Below are 20949 nucleotides of genomic sequence, written 5' to 3'. Positions count from 1 at the left end.
ATCTATCTATTTATTTATTTATTTTGCTTTTTAGGGCCTCATCCGTGGCATATGGAAGTTGCCAGGCTAGGGGTTGAATAGCAGCTACACCTGCCGGCCTACACCACAGCCACAGCAATGGGAGCTCGGAGCCATGTCTGACCTACACCACAGCTCATGGCAATGCTGGATCCCCAACCCACTGAGCGAGGCCAGGGATCAAACCTGCATCCTCATGGATACTAGTTGAATTCATTTTCTGCTGTGCCGCAATAGGAACTTCCTTTTGTTTCTTTTTTCCTTTTTATTTTTTGTAAATCAACTATACTTTAATAAAAAAATTTTCAAATTAAAAAATAAAAATGTGTCTTATAATTGTACAGACCTTATAGGATGAACTTCTGCAAAAAAAAAAGAAAATGGGACAATGCATTTAAGTGTCTAAATTCAGCCCATGGTACATTAAAATATCTAAATGCATCTTTTATAATTACCATATGTTTTTTCAAATAAAGGACTGAATGCCAACTTTTCACTTCTATTAAAAGTATGAAACGGATAAGCAATGAGGTCCCACTGTACAGGGGACCCATAGCCAACCTCCTGGACAGAACAAGACTCAAGATAACATGAGAGAAAGAATGCATGTATACGTGTGGCTGGTTCACTGCCGCACAGCCAAAATTGGCACAATGCTGTAAACCAACCACACGTCAGTTTTTTTGTGTGCTGCTACTTAACATTTTTTAAAAATTATAGTTGATTTATAGTGCTGTGCCACTCCCTGTTACACAGCACAGTGACCCAGTCATATGAATATACACATTCTTTCGTACCATCCTCCATCATGCTTCATCCCAAGAGACTGGACATAGTTCCCTGTGCTGTACAGTAGGACCTCATTGCCTATCCATTCTAAATGTAATAGTTTGCATCTACAAACCCCAAACTCTCTGTCCATCCTACTCCCTCTACCCACTCTTGTTTCTTTATCCTAACACCTGATGCTATCCCAAAGATGCCTTTGGGCACATTCCTAGGCTGTGGCATGTGTTTGCCCTGTGGTCTCTGGCTGGAGTGCATCTCACCAGCCTGGCACCTTGGCTATTATTCAGACTCTGCTCCGTGTGGCAGGAGTGTGTCCAGATCTCAGCCTGGCACTGAGGGACAAAGATGGACAGATGCTGTGTATCTTTCCACCACCCCCACATCAGTAGAAAGTAAATCCTTTCTTATTTTTTTAGCTGCACCTGTGGCATATGGATATTCCCAAGTCAGGGATCAAACCTGAGCCTCTGGGAGTTCCCATCGTGGCACAGCAGAAGCGAATCTGACTAGAAACCATGAGGTTGCAGGTTGGATCCCTGGCCTCGCTCAGAGGGTTGGGGATCCGGCGTTGCTGTGAGCTGTGGTGTAGGTTGCAGACACGGCTTGGATCTGGTGTTGCTGTGGCTCTGGTGTAGGCCGGCAGCAATAGCTCCGATTCGACCCCTAGCCTGGGAACCTCCATATGCCATGGGTGTGGCCCTAAAAAAACAAAACAAACAAACAAACAAAATCCTGAGCCTCTGCAATTGGATCCTTGACCTACTGTGCCACAGTGGGAACTCCAGAAAGTAAATTTTTGTTTCATGAACTACCAATTATTTTTGATATTTCAGAGCCTGATGGTACATTTTACTTTAAGAAGGTATACTTACATTAGTTCCCCCTTATCTGAGGTTTCAGTTACTGTGGTCAACCACGGTCTGAAGATATTAAATGGAAAATTCCAGAAATAAAGCAATTCACAAGTTTTAAATTAAGCACCATTTTGAGTAGTGTGATGAAATCCCACCGTCCTGCTCTGTCCTGCTTGGGATGTGAATCACCTGTCCAGCATGTCCTGGCCCTTAGTCCCTGAGTAGCCTTCTCCAGTATCAGGTCAGCTCTTGTAGTATCACAGTTGCTGATATTCAAGTGACCCTTATTTTACTTCATCAGTGCTCAGAAATAATGCTTACAATTCAGACATACCAAAAAGAAGCTGTAAAGTGCTTCCTTCAAGTGAAAAGGGTGAATGTTCTTGACTTAGTAAAAGAGAAAAAAAAATTGTTATATTGAGGTTGCTAAGATTTTCAGTAAAAGCGATTCTTCTCTCTGTAAAATTGTGAAAACGGAAAAAAAAATTGCGCTAGTTCTACTGTCACACCTCAAACTGTGAAAGTTACATCCACAGGGCACGATAATTGCCTGGTTAAGGTGAAAAAGGAATTAGATTTGTAAAATAAGAGATTTTGAGAGAGAGCACGGCCACATTCACCTAACTTTTACTACAGTATAGTTGTAATTGTTCTGTTGTGTTATTAGTTACAGTTAATCTCTTACTGTGCCTAATTTGTAAATCAAACTTCATTGTGGGTGTGTTTGTATAGGAAATAACACAGTACCTGTTTGTTTCTGTGGTTTTCAGGGATCCATGGAGGTCTTGGAACCCATCCCTGTGGACAAGGGAAACTTCTGTATATACAGCAGTGATAGGGTTTTCTAGTCTTAGGAATTCACACACATTTGACAGCAGAAAACCAAAGAATACCTTGGTGTACTTAGGCATGATTCATTTTCAGGCATTTTTTTTTTTCCTGATAAGGACAAGTTTTCATGACATTTCACTCAAGAGACAAGTGCCTATCTTTTTTTTCTTCACCGTCTGAGTTTTACCCAAAACCCATGTAACTCCCATTCCCCTCTTAGGAGCAGTTTCCTTTACAGACCTTTCCTGTAAGGTTGGGCTTGCCCTAATAGTCGTCGGTTCATTTCCTAAGCACTCCTTAGCTTGCCTCTCTCCCTGGCTCCACTGTAAACTCTGTGTTATCACAGACTTTATCTTGTTTGTTTTGGTAAGCTGACAGAGTCTTTGGTGCCCAGTAGGCACTTTAGATGTTTCAGTGAATAAATGCAGATTTTGCTAACAACTTTATTCTATTATTTTGAAAGCCTTTTCCTTCTGTAGTCCATTCCCTCATTAGATTTTTACATAGTAAGGACATATGTAGACTTTGGGTATGGGCTGCTCAAAGAAATTTGTTATTTTAACTGCTGGATTTTATTTGTGGCCCTCTTCTCACCTAGAGTCACTCACCTTGTGAGCATGCGTACTTGGAAAGACGAGGTAAGGGCCAAGGTCGGCACATAAACACACTGGCTGACAGATAAGAAGTTTGGTCAGATCTCTCCCATCTGTAAGGGGATCTGTTTTAAAAATATGTTATTGCTGGAGACAAAGAGATAACAAATTGAACACTGAAACTATGTCCTTGATCTGTGAGGCGGCTTGCATGCCTTTGGGCTCCATGTAACCAAACCATTGGGTGTGGCTGAAAACCGGTTTGGCAGTGTTTTTACCTTACTCATAACAGACAACAACTAATATGCCAGTAAGGCCAAAGTAAGTGTGTGACAGCCAGCAGGTTTTCTGATAGGAGGTTTGGGTCAATGAGTAATTGTAATTGAAGCTGAATGTAATTCTGTAATTTTGAGATGTTAAGTGTAATTCCACTCAAGTTCCATCTTGAAACTAGGAAAGATTACTGACAAAAGGAAAATGGACATAAAGATGCACTTGTCTCATGTTTGAGCTGTGTCTCAATACCCTGGTCACCATGGGACACATGGATGGCCCTACTGACCCCAGCACTCCTCTCTCCTTCTTGCACATGCTTCCTGGTCCACAGGCCCAATCATGCTTTGCTGCTTCAGGTCTCTTCCCAGCAGCACTAGCTGCTCTCTCTGTGTGGGCTCCTCTTGCTCCTTCTCCATCCAGCTAACGCTTGTGTTCAGAACTCAACTAAGGTCAGTAGCTGCAGGAAGCCTTTTCTGACCCCTAGTCTGGTTTAGATACTCTCCTGTTCCCCTAGCATCTTTACTCTGGCACTTTCCACTTTGTCCCATAATCCTTGCATTGGCAGTCCTTTCTGCTAGTCTCCTTAAGGGCAGAGGTAATCTTGCAGGCTTTATTGAATTTGATATCTGTTCTCGTAGAGGGAGTGCTAAAAACCCACTAAAACTGGGCCTTCTATAAACTATATACAGAACTTTAAAAAGTAGTTTCAGTATACAATATGTCAAATAATGAATGGGTGATGTTTATTATTTATACTTTCTATTCCCTGATTTGTTCAGGTTTTAACAGGTCTTAAAAGGCACAGCTTTAGGTTGTCTTGTGTAGTGTAAGAGGCTCTGGAGCTAGCCTCCACGGATTTGAATCCTGACATTGCCACTAGTTGTGACATCAGACTGCTCATTCGTCTATCCCCTGGTTTCCCAGCTATAAATTTTAAGGGTGAAAATCACAAGAACATGTACTTCATAAGAATTTGGCAGGGTCTAAGTGAAATAATATATGCTAGTGGAGCTCCTGCATAACACCTTCCTGAAAATACTGCTGACTCCCCTGAGTTATTTATCAACCTGTGGAAGTCATAGAATTACAGAGTGGTTGGATATGCTCAGAGTAGACGATGGACTTTGTCAGTTTTCCCCACTGATCTGGAGGAATTACAGATGAGTGATGTGCCGCCTCCTTACGAGTCTACTCAGAAAGTCTACATGACCTGGTTGATGTCTCATATGGCAATTGTGACCCGTGCTTCAATTTGCAGAGCACAGTGAGCTCATCACCAGGGCTGAGCTGGCCCCTTTTCTCACAGTTTCTCCTAGACTGGAGGGACAGTAGTACCAATAGGATCAACAGAAGTTTTGGTATGAACTCCACAGAAATAAGTTTGTGAACAGTGAAACACTCAAGGACTGGGTTAAATGCGAAAATGTTGCTCAGAAGCTTCTAGAAGTTACGGAAGCCAGCAGGCACCATTTTAGGAAATAGGCAGAATGGTGGAGGAGGAGGTCCATCAAGACCTGTGTACACTGTACACATTCAGTGCAAAGACTTTGTAGGTTGGAAAGGCCCTTGGGTTCATCACACCTTTTTCAGTCTTTAATGACGTGATTAATGGTAAGTAAGGCTGGAGTTAGGATTTCAAACCAGCCCCTTCTTGTTTCTGGAATTAGCATCAGCAACCTTTTTCACCAAAAAAGATACACTGTGACATTCTTATTTAGCTGGAGAGTCATCTAGCAGCTTATATAGCATGAGAAAAGTATTCACTGCATGTTTTTAATGGATTAAAATGGATATTTTAGAACTGGAGGTATAATTATGTTTGCTAAATAATTGTTTTCAGGTAACACAATGCTTTTAAATTTTATATATGGTAGTATTTTTGGCTCTGATGAATTAGATATTTTACACTGGAAAAATGTTCTAAGTTATACTTCAAGTGCTCAAGTGCCTTTTAAGCAGCAATTGTAATTGAATGTAATTTTATCTTTGGTGACTTAGGGTATTTTCTGTGTGCATGTATTTTGGACACTTTGACTCAGTTTAGTTTTCTACATATATTTTATTTTGTCTTTGTGTTAGCATCTACTGCCATCTGCCCTTTCTGCTGATGCAAACAACTTCTGCTCTTACACTCCATTGATGGTTTTGTCAGTAATTTTCATTAGATTGAGAAATCAGAAATCAAGTTTGGAAAGATTTCTCTTAAACAAAGGCAAGATTCTAGTGAGGGCCAAGGCATCCTGGCTTATGTCAAAACTCCTTACCATGTGCTTCATGCCATTCTTAAGAATGGCAGTTTTGGGAGTTCCTTGGTGATGTAGTGGTTAAGAAAGAACTCAACATTGTCACTGCTATGGCTTGGGTTTGATCCCAGGAACATCTGCATGCATAAGCATGGCGAAAGGAAAAAAAAAAAAGAATGGCAGCTTTTAGTTAGTTTCAACTTTGGAAAATTGGGCAAAAATTGTAAAATTTTTGCATAGGATGTTCAAGATGTTCAATACATTTACTGTTATTAAAATTTTTTCTCTTTGTCTTGTAAACAGTCAGAATTTGCTGTGTGATGTCACAATTGTAGCTGAAGACATGGAAATCTCTGCTCATAGAGTGGTGCTGGCTGCCTGTAGTCCTTACTTTCACGCCATGTTTACAGGTATGTTAATTTAGGTATGGAGGCTTTTTGTGTTTTTAGGGCTCACCTGTGGCATATGGAAGTTCCCAGGCTAGAGGTCAAATTGGAGCTGCAGCCACAACAACGGCAGCATGGGATCTGCACCGCATCTGTGACTTACACCACAGCTCACAGCAATGCTGGCGGACCCTTAACCCACTGAGTGGGGCCAGGCATTGAACCCATGTCCTCGTGGATTCTAGTCAGGTTCATTACCACTGAGCCACAGTGGGAACTCCGGTAGGGAGGTTTTTAAAAATGTATGCAGATCTGGGCTATTCTTTCCATATTTTCTTACTAACATTTTACTGAAATGAAATTGAGCATTATTATAGAAGAAAATACTCTTGCTTTATTTCAAATTAGTCATCTTTGTTTTTCATTATTGTGATCATGTTGTGTATATGTGTCTATTACATAAAAATACAATTTTATGCTCAGTTTCCCTCCTTTACATTTATACTTACATGTGTTGGCTAAGTTTACCTTCTTGCCAGTTATAATAGCTTTTGACACTTTTCTTATTTTACCAAAAGAAAATATTTTTATTATTTTACATTTTTTCAAGTTATTTTCACTTTTGCCTCATCCAGTGTTTATTGTGAACAAAGAAATGTTTATTTAATGCCTTTTGATTCAGAAATATAAGAAAGTAGAGTGGATATTTAGGCAACTGTAAAAATACATGGAATGATTTTAGTATTTCTGATAAAACCGTAATTTATGCGTGCCACACTGGAAACTTTTAAATTCACTTCTCTCCCTTTTTAATTGAAATATAGTTGATGTATAGTATTATGTTTCAGGAGCTCTGTGTAATGGTTTGAGGTTTGCATTCTTTATAAAATGAATACCACAAAAAGTCCTTTAACCGCCTGTCTCCATACAAACTTACTACAATATTGGCTTTGTGCTGTATGTTATATCCCCATGGCTTATTTATTTTAACTAGAGATTTGTACCACTTAACTATTCACCTGATTTGTCCATCTTCACCCCTTACCCCCCTGTCAACCTCCTGTTTGTTCTGTGTATCTCTGTTTTCATTTTGTTTTGTTTCTTTGGATTTTACATATGAATCATATGGTATTTGTATTCTCTAACTTGTTTTAGTTAGCATGATACCCTCTAGGTCCATCTATGTTGTTGCAAATGGCAAGATTTCATTCTTTTTTATGCCTAGTAATGTTCCATTGTGTGTACATATATATATATATATACACACCACATCTTCTTTATCTATTCATCTATTGGTGGACACAGGTTTCTTCCATATGTTGGTTGTTGTAAATAATGCTGCAGTGAACATAAGGGTGCATATATATCTTTCCAGTTACTTACTATTTTTGTTTTCTTCAGGTGAATACCTCAAAGTGGAATTGCTGGATCACACGGTAGTTCTATTTTTAATTTTTGGAGGCGTCTCCATACTGTTTTCCATAGTGGTTGCACCCAGTTTACAATCCCAGAAACAGTACACAAGGGTTTCCTTTCTTTACATCCTCATCAGTATTTATTTGTTATCTTTTTTTTTTTTTTTGCCTTTTGTAGGGCTACTCCTGCGGCATATGGAGGTTCCCAGGCTAGGGGTCTAATCAGAGCTGTAGCCGCCGGCCTACGCCAGAGCCACAGCAATGCGGGATCTGAGCCACATCTGCAACCTACACCACAGCTCACTGCAACGCCGGATCCTTAACCCACTGAGCAAGGGCAGGGATTGAACCCTCAACCTCATGGTTCCTAGTCGGATTCGTTAACCCCTGAGCCTATTAGGAACTCCCTATTTGTTATCTTTTTGAAAATAGCTGTTCTGACAGATATGAGGTAGTCGCTCATTGTGGTTTTGATTTGCATTTCCCTGATGATTAGTGATTTTGAGTATCTTTTCATGTATCCGTTGACCATCTGTATGACTTTGAAACAATGTCTGTACAGGTACTCTGCCCACTTTTTTAATGGAGTCATTTGGTTTTTTTGATGTTGAGTTGTGTGAGTTCTTTGTATATTTTACATATTAGCCCTTCACTGGGTAGTTCATTTGCAAATACCTTCCCCCACTTGGTAGGCCTCCTTTGTTGATGGTGTCCTTCACTGTGTAAAAGCTTTTTAGTTGATGTATCCCATTTATTAATTTTTGCTTTTGTTTGCCTTGCCTGGTTCACTGTCTTTTGTTTGTTTGTTTATGGTTTGTTTAACTCTTTGTTAAAATTCTCACAATGTTCAGCTAATTTTTCTCCCAAGCTTGTTGAGAATCTTAATGATCATTACCTTGAACTCTTTATCGGGTAGCTTAATTTGCACTTCATTTAGTTCTTTTCTGAGGTATTTTGTCTTGTTTTGTTTGGAACATATTTCTTTGTTTCCTGATTTTGCTCAATTTTCTGTAGTTAGTTCTATGTATTTAACGTAGGTTGGTTATGTTTCTGGATCTTGGAGAAGTGGCTTTATGCAGTTGACATCCTATGGGGCCCAGTAGTTCACTCCACTCCTGTTATCACAGCTATATGCTCAGTGGGCCCATATAGCCCCAATATGGGCTGTGACCCCTGTCTGTTGTGGTGGCCAGAGAACTGTAGGCAGTCTGGTAGGCAGGGCTGGCTCCTGGCCTGTTTGGCTGAATAGCTGTGCCTTGCACAGGGGCTGTGGTCGGGCTGGAGGTTGGGATAGGTTTCCCACATGGCTGTCTGTGTGGCCCAGGTGGAGCACAGGGCTGCTGCTGGGCCACTGGTTGGCAGGTAAGCCCTTGGCGCTAATAATCTAGAGGGTAGACCAAAATGATGCTTGCCAGCACCATTGTCCTTGTGGTAGAGTGAGCTCCCCCAGATTGCTGCCACCAGCACCTGTGTCCCCAGGGCCAGCTTTCCTGTCTCTCTGGGAGCCTCTCCAAGATCAGAAAATAGGTCTGATCCAGGCTACTTTCAAACTGTGGCCTCTGCCCTGGATCTCAGAGTGTGTGAGCTTTTGCACACACTCTTCCCAGTTGAGTCTCTGTTTCCTGCAGCCCTCTTAACTCTCCTGTACCCAAACCCTTCTGGCCTTCAGAGCCAGATATTTAAGGGTTTCTTGGTGTAGGACCCCTGGGCTGGGGATCCTGGCATGGGGCTTGAACTCCTCACTTCTTGGGGAGAAGCTCTTCAGTTGTGATTATCCTCCTATTTGTGGGTCACTGACTTGAGTGAGTGGGTCTTGACTAGGTCATGTCATTTCCCGTTCTACCCATCTTAACTGTGGTTCCTTCTCTATGTCTTTAGATGTGTAAAATCTTATCTGAGAGTGTTTGGGACATTCTCATATAGTTGCTCTGTGAGTAGTTGTAATTTTGCTGTGTCTGTAGGAAGGGATGAACTCAGGATATTTCTACTCCGCCACCTGGCCACACCCTCCCTTAATCTTATTCTTAAAAAGACAAAATTTAAGCATACTGTACAGTTATTATCTATTCCAAGAATGAGCTTATAGTCTTAGATTATTGGTAGTGTTGCAATTCCTTGGTCCTTTTGTCCCCCGAAGGAAAGAATTCAAACAAGAGACAGAGCAGCTTCAAGCAGCCAGAGTTTTATCAAACAAAGCAAGTTAAAGTACACTCCTGAAAAGAATAGACTGGGCTATCTGGCTGGAAAACAGAAGCAGCCCCACAGTGAGGGGGGGGTCCCTCCCTGTGTCCTGCATCATTTGATTGACAAGGTGATTGACAGCTTTAGGTTATCTAACTTTTCTTTTTGTGCACAGGCACCTACCTATAAGCACCCAAGCAAAACCCATGGGTAGGAGGCAAAACCCAGAATACCACTTTATTATATTTTATAAATATGGTGTAATGAACCTAGGTCATTTTGGTTCACCTCTTAGGTCTTGACACTCATGTGCCAGGTAGTGTTAGCAGTTTGGAAAGCCCAGCTGTGTTTTTAACCTTATACTTGGGCCTGATAAGGCTGGGAACTTGGTGGTCCTTAATCACAAAAGGGAAAATCTCTGGGCATGTTTTGGTCAGTGTCCCAGTGAGGGGGAGGAGGATGACTCCATCAGGGATGGATGGGACAGGACTCGATTCTGTCCGACTAGCTACCTAACAGTTGCACAAACAAAATTCTCATAAACATATATATCGACAGAAAAAAGCACAAGTACAATCTGTTCATACTCTAGAAACTATTAAATATTTCCTGTGACTTATATTTTGTTTTACTTCAAGGAATATAAAACAATATTAGTGTACTTCCTGACTCAGTAGTCTATTATGTCATTGAGGAAATGAGATGTGCACACTTTAAGTACAGAATAGTGGGCAGAAGATCTGTGTGCCCGAAGCAGTAATACAGATGGCGAGGAATGTGATGGGTGGCATTGAGAAAAGGGGATCTGACGTTTCCTGAAACATAAGGGATATAAAGTGTTTACACAGGTGAAGAAAAGTGCAGAAGGCAATGTGGAGAGAGTAAGCTCAGTGTTTTGGGAGTAGAGAGGAGTCTGGAGGACACCTCACTTTTCACCCTGTTGCTGTCTCACTGTTCCTGAACTGAAATAGTCAAGAATGTAGGGAAAAAATAGAGGGTCTGTAAGCCGTGAGCCAAGTTGGGCAAATGGTTTGGGCAGGGTGCCTTTAGCTGCGGCTGGTTTGAAGAGTCAGTATGAATGAAGTGGGATTTTTATGTCCTGGGTTACTTCAGTCTCTTGGTTCGTACCATCTTTATTATTCCTGAACACTTTTCTAAACAGAATCTCTAGGTTTGCAAAAAGGAGTGTTTGATCTGGACTGTGTTGGCCTAACATAGGAGTTCCTGAGTAAAGTGCTGTCCTCGTGATGGAGTTCCTTCAGGTGACACTGTTATGGCTACTTCCTCTTTGGATTGTTTATCACTCATCAGCCTGCGCTTCAGTTTCCCCATCTTGGAAATGAAGATGATAATATTACTTCCTAGGATCTTTGTAAAGTTTAAATGAGATCATATATGTACATTTTTACCTTTTTATTTGGCACATAGAAAATGTTCAATTAATGATGGCAATAATTGTGATCATCATTATTATTTTTACCCCCAATTCCTAAATGTCTTTATAAGAATAAGAGATTGAAACGTCTTTAAACTAGAATTTTTTTTTTTGATAATATTTTACCTTCCAGTTATAGAATGTCATGATTAACCTAAAATTACAAGATGAAGTTTAGTTTCATTTCCCTTCAAAGGGTGGCACTTGAAGTCCCAGACTCCCTGAGCCTTAGACATCCAGAGTCATGGATGCCAGAGAAGGGAGGTATTATTAGGTCTCTGTTTTTCTTCTCTGTTTACTTTATAATTAAACTATATTTCAGCTTCTCCCCCAGCTTTCTTGGGGGCGCAGTGGCTCTTACCTCTTTGTGTTTTAGCTGACATGCAATTTATGGATAAGTGAGCTTTGCCTAATGATGGGAATGAGGCCCTGAAGACATTTTGACTCTAGGTACTCTTAATGTATCTTAGTTGCCTGGTGGATGGGTACTTCTTGCAGTTCAGCCTGTTTCTGCCTGAGAATTCCTGGTCAGATCTTAGATTGCTCTATTCTGAGGTAGATGCAAAATAGGGATACTGTGTTAATTTCTGAAACATTAAAAAATGTGAATTAAGTACTTCGATTATGACTTTTTTTTACAATTTTATTGAGGCAGATTTTACATAAACTCTACCCATTGTAGAATTCAGTGATTTTTAGTAAATTTCCTGCGTAGTACTGCCATCACCATAAATCAACTTTAGAACATTTTTATTCCCACATAGTATTTTTGAGGTTCATCCACGTCATAATATGTATCATCAGTTTGTTCCTTTTTATTGCTAAATTGATTTCATTGTATGAAAATGGCACATTTGGACAATCCATATACCAGCAGTTGGGTTGTTTTCCAATTTTTGGCTATTATGAATAATGTTGCTATGAACATTCATTTGCAGTTCTTTGTGTGGACAAATATTTTTATTTCTCTTGGTGGTAGATACCTACGAGTGGAATTGCTGGGTCATGTGATGAATTTATATTTAACGTAAAAAACTTGATATGCTTTTTTCCCAAGCATGGATTATTTTACATTTCTACAGTGATGTATGAGTGTTCCCATTTATCCCCATCCTTGCCAACACTTGTTACTCTTTTTTTTTTTTTTTCAATTGTAGTCATTCTAATGGGTGTGAAATTGCTTCTCTTATAAAGTATTACTTTGCATTTCCCTAATAACTAATGTAGTTGAGCGTCTTTTCCTGTGCTCGTTAGGCTAGACTTATGGTTCTTCAGCATTAGATGTTCTTTATCTTTCTGGCAATCACTGTTCATTTTCTTCTTTTGAATCCACTAAATAGTCAACAGTTCAGCAGAGATTAGGTTATTAAGGTTTGGTCTAGGTTGTTTAGTGTACATATGTATATTTAAGATTTGCTAGACTTGGAGTTCCCGTCGTGGCGCAGTGGTTAACGAATCCGACTAGGAACCATGAGGTTGCGGGTTCGGTCCCTGCCCTTGCTCAGTGGGTTAACGATCCGGCGTTGCCGTGAGCTGTGGTGTAGGTTGCAGACGCGGCTCGGATCCCGCGTTGCTGTGGCTCTGGCGTAGGCCGGTGGCTACAGCTCCGATTCAACCCCTAGCCTGGGAACCTCCATATGCCGCGGGAGCGGCCCAAGAAATAGCAACAACAACAACAAAAAAAAGACAAAAAAAAAAAGATTTGCTAGACTATGAGCCCATTGTTTATCTGTTTTCCCGATTTGAAGCCCTGTTATATTTATATTTGTCATGAACAGTAAGGTGAGGCCCACAAGTAGACCTTGGCATGGTTACCGTCCGTGACCCATGGTGATGTGTTCTCTGGCTCAGTGATGAGCAGTAAGTGGAGGTGCTTGCAGTGGCTCAGCCTGCTCCCCTGCATCCTTCTTATTCCTTGGGACTCACCTGTTAGGAAATGGGGACACTACACATGTCCTTTTTGGCCCTTGTTTTTTATCTCTCATAAACTGTAGGTGAATTTTTCATTCAGATTATCACCTAAAAAAAGAATTCTTTTACTCATTGTTGTTCCAAGTATTTGGGTAGAGAAGGGAGGTGAGAAGTAATTCTGTGATTTAGTCACAAGCTTTTCCTTTGTGAAGTAGGGGCCTATTTAAATCACGATCAAGTTGTTTAACTGTTACTTGAGAAAGAATATATCAGATTGGTTCTTGTGTTTTTAAATTACTTGTTTGTTTACAAATGTGGCATTGAAAATGGCTTTTTCCTTAACAAGTGTATCTGAGGCTTCTTTGTTGCCACAGGCTAACATATCTGAAATCTAGTGGGAAATGTTGAATTTTTATTTTTACTCTTTTTTTTTTTTGAGGAGGCTTTTTGATTATTTCTTTTTATTGAACATGATTTAGTATAAGGTAAATTAGAATAGAAGAAGATAAATTATCATTTGAATGATTAAGATGTGAGTTTTTTTTTTTTTGAAGTTGTGTTAATGTTGTATTTCTCTAAGATTCATGCTTCCATTCATCAAGGAGTAGTTATTGAGCAGCGTCTGTGTGATAGGCATTATCCTAGGGTTTGGGGAGAGAAGGAAAGGTTAGACAGAGGAAACCTGGAGAAAGATAGTTTCTCACATCACTGACTACTGTGAAGAATATTAAATAGGGTGTCGCCCATAAGGTGCCTAAGTTAGAATGCATAAGTCTGAATATAACAGAAGAATCTCCTTAAACTCGTTTAAATAGCAAGGAAATATATTCTCTCCGAACTGGCAAATAGGCACCAGGCGTGGTCGGATCATCAGGGATCCACTTCCTTCTGTCTTGCCACCCACCCTGCTGTCCCCAATACAAGTTATATCCTGTGCTTACTTCCCCTCCTGAGTGCAATATGCCTCCCAGAGTGGATTCAAAATCTCCATGAAGGACAGGGATTGTCTCTTTCTTGTTTTCTTTTAGGAGCTAGGAGACTTCTTCCAGAAGTTACTCAAATTGGCAGGGTAATGCGATTACCACGTTCGCTTTGTATTAGTTGTGGAATTGGGAGACTGTGTACCATGCCACTATTAGCCAGTGGCTGGCTGGGGCATTAGGGTCAACTTGCCGGAATGAAGACACCAGTGTCTCGGTATCTTTGTAACCTAAGACTAATAACGAACAAAAGTGCTATAGTGATTAGAGTAGGTGACAAGTGGAACCTGAAGAGTGATAGAATAAAATTTATTTATGAAATGTGGCTTTAAATTTATCATTCATTTCTTAGGGTTTCAGCTAGTATAGAGTCTACTTTGTTAAGCTTTTATTATTTTTCAGATGTTTTTATGTGCTAAACAGTAACTAAAATTAGAATCATATGAGCCTATTATTGAAATGGATCTTACGGTTTGCCCTCTTAAACTTAGTCACTTAGAACTTCAGGATGGGTAAATAGTTAGCAGTTTGTTCTGGGCTTCAGGAATCCTTGAGATGGAAATGTTTCCATACATATATGTCCATAAAGTTTTACAGTTTGGAGGACTTTTATCTCTTTTCCCTAAAAAAGTAGAGATGGTTCAGTGTTCACTATTTAGCTCAGCCTGTGTAGTGAATGTTCAGGAAACGTTTGTTGACTGAAATCCTTCAGAGCTAGAATACCCACAATCAAGACTAATTTTAAGTGTTTTAAACACAAACTCTTTACCCTATTGGTGGGTATCTTTTAAGACATTCATAATCAAAAATAAATGTCCTCTATAAACAGGTAAAAGGCAGTAAGTAATATGTAACAACTAGAATTAGCTCTAAATAGCTTTTACAATTCTAGTATGTGTTTTGATTCTTAGTAGTTACTGGAATGTTTAAACTATTAACACAGTCTGTGGCATGCTATTTGTTTTTATAACTTTTTGTAAATTAATATGGAAAATAAAGATGAGAACATTTCTAAAGCATATGTGTTAGAGATTGAATTTGTTGAAAGTAGATAACTGTTTTTCAGAGAGAGGTAATTATTAAAAATAATACACAAGGAATGTCTGAATCAACACAATGCATCATATGGCAATACCTTAAAACTATAATATCAAAAACTGCTTAACGAAGGACTGATAATTTTTCAGTCATATAGGTAAGTTAAAATCAGGCCTTTTTTTTTTTGGCTGCCCCACAGCATATGAAGTTCCTAGGCCAGGGATCAGATCTGAGCCACAGTTGTCACCTATGCCACAGCTGGGGCAATGCTGGATCCTTAACCCACTATGCCAGGCCTTCAAACATGCATCCTGGTGCTGCAGAGATGGACAATCCCATTGTGCCACAGCAGGAGCTCCACCATCAAGTATTCCTTGAAAACTAATTATGTGGTTTTACACTTGTGTGGTCCCAGGCCCTATGGGGCTTTGCACATCACTAGAGCCCTAGAGATGAGTTAGAGTGGTCCTTAGCTAAATCCAGGTGGAAATTACCAAGGTTCCTTTATTTTAGGCACAGAAGAACTTTCAGGGGACGCAAGTTCCATCAACTACAAGATCTAGTGAGAGGAGGGCAGAGAAAGATGCCTTAGATTCAGATGAAGAATTATCTTTCTATATTCCTCCATCCTGCTTTTTTCCCGTTTCTTTAAGGGGGAAAATGGGCTTTCCCCTTTTCTTGAAAAGGAAAAAAGAAATGAGCTGAGGTAGCAGACGCATAACTCAACCCCTTGTCTTTCTGCTGTATAGGCTTATAGTAGGACTGTATCATGAACTTCTGCTCTTCCCCTGTAGTACTGGGGATGTTCCACCTGGGAAGTTTTTTAGGTTATTTTAGCTCTTAGGGGAGCAGCTTTTTTTTTTTTTTTGTCTTTTTTTTGCTATTTCTTGGGCCGCTCCAGCGGCATATGGAGGTTCCCAGGCTAGGGGTCCAGTCGGAGCTGTAGCCACCGGCTTACATCACAGCCACAGCAACGCTGGATCCAAGCCGAGTCTGCAACCTACACCACAGCTCACGGCAACGTCGGATCGTTAACCCACTGAGCAAGGGCAGGGATCAAACCCGCAACCTCATGGCTCCTAGTTGGATTGGTTATCCACTGCGCCACGACGGGAACTCCAGGGGAGCAGCATTTTTTCTGAGATCCTTTCAGAGACAATCTCCAGGAAGGCAGGGAATTAAGTATATCTTATCCCTATTATTTCTCTCTTCCCAGGGTTTGTGTTTGCAAAGGAATTCTGTGTAATTATGGATTCATCTAGGCTTTTCTGATAGTTTATGGTCAAGTACCTGAAAAGGAATTGAGCTTTCAAGAAATCTTTGAGGCCTTTATATTGTTTTTCTAACAGGAAATGCTGATGGAGGTGAAGGTGAGGTGATACAGCTGCATTGTTTTTCATGCTGCTGCTTTTATCTTTGAAACCTGATGAATGTAGAAACCAAACCTTTTGCTAAGGTGTCACCTAGGGCTCAACATTATTTTTAGACTGTCTTGTTTCCAGCTGAAGTTTTCTTTCCTGATCAGTTGCTGCTTATATCTCCCTATTTTTGGATCATTTCATGTTGTCTGCACCGGTGTATCCAAACCTTCTTACTCCCCAAATCCCCTGAGTTCAGGGGCCATCCTTTCTCTTTTCTGCTTCCCTGTTTGTTTCCACAGGAGAGGATCGTCTTTGTGATCCTTAACTAGTTCAGTGGGGATTAGGAGGGAGGTCATATAGCACTTAGTAGCAGGCAGTGATGTAGAAGGGCATCTGGCTTTAGTAATAAATGCTGGTATGGAGATGACTTCATGATGAAGTTGCCATAGAAATGACAAACAGAGGCAGAACTCGGTCTAGAAGGCTCATTGCCATTTGTCTTGGCCATTGACTCACCTCTTTATGATCCATCTTTTGACTTAAAGTCCCTCTGTGTCTTCTGTAATTGTGTTCTGATGTTTCCTGCCTGAAAGGTGTGTCCACCCCAAGGGCAGGAGTGAGCACTGGCCTGCTTTTGAGTATGTGCTTCGAACCTGGCTCTTCTCCTCAGCATGTGCTCCTTGCTGTCAGCTGAAGTGGGTAACCCTGCATTCTAGTCTTGAGTAAAAATCCAAAAGGAAAATAAACTGCCCAAAAGCACTGACCACTGAAAAAATGCATAACTCCAAAGTTGGGAATTATGTTTTATTTGGTGGAGTTGCTAAGGACTTAAGCCCAGGAGACAGCCTCACAGATAGTTCTGAGGGACTTCTTGGAAGAGGTTAGGAAAGGAGCTAAGATGTTTTGGAGTTTTTGCGAAAACGAAAACAAAGTTGAAACATCAGAAGATGACTGTTAAAGAAAAAAATCGGTATCTCAAGTGAATAAATGTAGTGCTTTTTTAAAATTTTAATTTAATTTAATTTAATTTATGTTATGTTATGTTATATTATGTTATGTTATGTTTATGTTATGTTATGTTATTATCCCTTGTCATATGGAAGTTCCCAGGCTAGGGGTTGAATCAGAGCTGTAGCTGATAGCCTACACCACAGCCACAGCAATGCCAAATCTGAGCCGCATCTGTGTCCTACACCACAGTTCATGGCAACGCTGGATCCTTACCCACTGAGCGAGGCCAGGGATCCAACCCGCATCTTCATGGATACTCATTTTGTTCTTTAACCACTTAGCCATGGCAGGAACTCCTAAATTTGGTGCTTTTCTATTATGGGGAGGTGCAAGAGTCTAGACTCATTGAAATCATTCTTTTGATGTGCATCTTAACTGTCTAGAGTCAGTAGTCTGGTTTTTTTTTTTCTTTTTCTTTTTCTTTTTTTCCCCATCCTGAATTCCCTCATAGTGCACAGTTCTGGTTGTCCGTAGTAGCTGATTGCTTGATGGCTGCAATATTGTTTGTTTACTCATGTGGCAGGTGACCTTTGTCCACAGCATGGATCAAAAAAAGGCATGGACAGTGTAAGGTCCTGGGTGTTAAGCAGTTGGACACGTGGCCATTCATCATCATGATGTGATTTCTAGGCATAGTGATTACCATACAAGGTAGCAGAAGTACCTTGTATGGTTTGTTCAGGTGAGCTAGGAGAGGTGTGGGAATGTACAGGTCTGCTGAAGCAGCTGACCATGTTGCTGACTGAATAAAGTAAACCTCTGCTAGTCCATGGTCTTCCCACTGGGTGTCTGCTGCAGTGTCAGCCTTGCTCCTTGTGTTTCAGGTGAGATGAGTGAGAGCCGAGCAAAGAGGGTGCGAATCAAGGAGGTGGACGGCTGGACCCTGAGGATGCTGATTGACTATGTTTACACGGCGGAGATTCAGGTGACGGAAGAGAATGTGCAGGTAAAGGTGACACCTCATACCACATGGTTGTTTACATATGCCGGTGTTCTAATGCAAAAGAGCACACCCATACATAGACACTTTATACCAAGGTGATAGACTTTGTTGTTCAAACTGTATTTCTAAGACATATTTAAAATTAGTATACCTTGCCAAAAAAATAAAAAAAAAATTAAAAATAAAATAAAATTAGTATACCTTTTTAATAATGTTCCTGATTTCGGTATTTCTTATATTCTTAAAGTTCTAAGATACGGAACCTTTAGTTCTGTGAATGATGCTTGTTCTTACATGGTCATGTTCATTTTTAACTACTGGTCAGTGCTGCCCACATTTTCCTTTATTCCTTGATAGGTTAAGTCTGTAGAGGGTGTTTTTGGTGGCTGACAGCCTTTACTTCTTTGACTGTCTCAGCATCCTCTGTTAGTGATTCTAGATTTTAGCTACAGTTTGACATTGCATCTCTCTTCTAAGAGAACTGATGTTTTTTATATATGATGTTAAATGTTTAAATAATACAGGTGAGTTGAAAGTCCCTCTTTAAAAGTGTTCTTCTCTTCCCGCCCACCCATCTCACCCAGTGATCTACTCTCTTTCCCCAGTGCGTAGCATGTTATCTGTTTGGTGTTAATCTTTTCAGACCATTTTCTATATGGTGATGCGTACACACACACACACACACACACACACACACTCGTGCCATTTGCTGGACATAAATATAATTTTACTGTGCTTGTTCTATAACTTGCTTTTTTCACTGAACAAAGTGTCTTGGAGTTCTTTACAAGTCAGTAATGTGAGTCAGTTCATTCTTTTGTATAGTGTCCTATATGTTAATCAGCATACATAATTTTTCACCTTTACAAAAATGTTGCAGTGAATGAACATAAAAATTTGCATTCAAAAATTTCATGGGATAGATTTCTCAAAATGTAATTGGTAGGTCAAAAGGTACATGCCTTTTTTAACTTTTGATCATTATACCAAATTAGCATCTAAAAGATAGTATTTATTTCTGCTCTTTTGAATAGGTAGACTGTTTGGAGGATAGCAGAACGAACTAGGACTAACTTCTTAAATAATCTCTAAATTCTATTTGCACAAATAGGACATTGTGAGTTAATTTTTTGTCCCTTGTGATTAGTTGAACTATTCTACAGAATATTTGTGTTTGAAGATGGAAATCATTGTATTTTAACTTGTTAGGACATGCTGTTATTAAATCTTAAATCTTGGCAGTGGTAAGGCCTCCTGGAGATTTGTCCTCAATGGCCTCAATTAGCCTCTGCTTGGAAGTGCTATTCATGGGGTAAAGCATTTGAAAGATCTTGTTTGATACTGAAGTTGTGGTTCAAAGGTATGAATCAGATGCTAGGTGAACATATTTTTATCACGGAATAAAATATTTGGTATATGTCATCTCATTCTGGTCTTTTCTGTACAGTTATGCTATTTGCTGGATTCGGGGGCATTGTTTTCAACAAGACCCTTATCTTGGGTTTCTTTTCCTTCTTTTTATTCATTTGAGTGCATGAGTCTCATTGTGCTGTTATCTGACCTTTAGTAAATGAATTATTAATTTGGTTTCTTTGACTAACATAATGCATCACATGGGAGAAAATTGCAAAAAGTGGTTTAGGCCTGAGAGACTAGACTGTGAATTCAGCCCTGAACGCTGTTTGTAGTAGTTCTTGGGGGCGGAGATATTGGCCTATGAGGAGCTGGGATAACGCCTCTCATGTATCTTTTAATAACTATCACGTTCCAATCTTGAGGTGTTAGTCATCACAACCCTCAGGAAACCTCCCTGCTAATTTGCCTTTTGTGTATATTGCTAGCTCTTATAGGAAATACATTCAAGGAGTTGTATTTGGCAGACTCATTAAATGTTTAACAGTCACATTGGGGTTTTTTGTAGTTTTTTGGAAGAGGGGTGTTTCTTCAGCATAGGAATGTCTTGGTGTGTAAAGCCTTATTTTATACTCCATTGAAAAATACTTGTTTTGGAAAAGTCAGTTTGGAAATAAAATTGATTGAAATCAGCTACCTTTTCCATAACAAGTATTTTTTAATGAAATACAAGGGTTTACCTATCAAGATACACCAAACTGCTCTTTTCTTCCTCTCTTATTTTTTGTTTTCTGTACTTTGTCTTTTTTTTTTTTTTTTTTTCTTTGTACTTCATTAAAACTTTCTTCTAAGTGCTGTTCACCTTAGGAAAGGGGGGGTATCTTTGGGGGAGGTATCTGGTATTCTTATTAATGTGAAGCTGAAGTTTTAAATAGCCCCAGCTAGAAGCCCTGCTCTGAGTCTATCTGCTGGGAGAATGTGGACAGTGGGGGCATAACTTTCTCTGAATCAGAAGTTTATCAATGTGGGTGGATTTTCTCATTAGATCTAGAATCAGATCTCTTGTCAGGTAATCTCGATTTTGTATTCTTCCATTTTATTAATCAAGTATAATCTTAGGATAGCTGGTATCTTAGTTGTCTACTTTGAGATTGCATGTTTTTGTGTAGAATCACAGTACCATAGAATGCTGAGGTCCAGCTGTCTGAGAGGACATTGGTAACAGAACTATAACCCTGGTTTCCTTGATTGCTAGTTTTTGGTTCCTTCTGTGATACTCTGCAATCTCCTTATTACATAGATTTAAAATACATATAATAGCTGTTTGAGGT

The 20949-nt window shown here is 39.9% G+C and overlaps 1 protein-coding gene across 4 annotated transcripts in view; it reads left to right on the top strand.

The window, feature by feature from the left end:
- KLHL2 (kelch like family member 2) overlaps positions 1 to 20949 on the top strand; it is a 121626-nt gene that overhangs the window by 26031 nt on the left and 74646 nt on the right. For 2 of the 4 annotated variants that reach the window (XM_084973894.1, XM_005666650.4), the window contains exons 3-4: positions 5908 to 6014; positions 18147 to 18268. In XM_084973894.1, the coding sequence (XP_084830020.1) occupies positions 5908 to 6014; positions 18147 to 18268 (229 nt within the window). The remainder of the gene's footprint in view (positions 1 to 5907; positions 6015 to 18146; positions 18269 to 20949) is intronic. The other 2 variants (XM_084973896.1, XM_084973895.1) reach the window with 1 other exon arrangement.

This window comes from Sus scrofa, chromosome 8 (assembly GCF_054392235.1).
Source record: "Sus scrofa isolate SSC_HxYL_T2T_F1_AM1 chromosome 8, Sscrofa_HxYL_maternal_Yorkshire_Landrace_v2.0, whole genome shotgun sequence".
NCBI lineage: Eukaryota > Metazoa > Chordata > Mammalia > Artiodactyla > Suidae > Sus > Sus scrofa.
The sequence above is the reverse complement of the archived record's forward strand: the minus strand, read 5'-3'. Positions and strand labels throughout refer to the sequence as shown.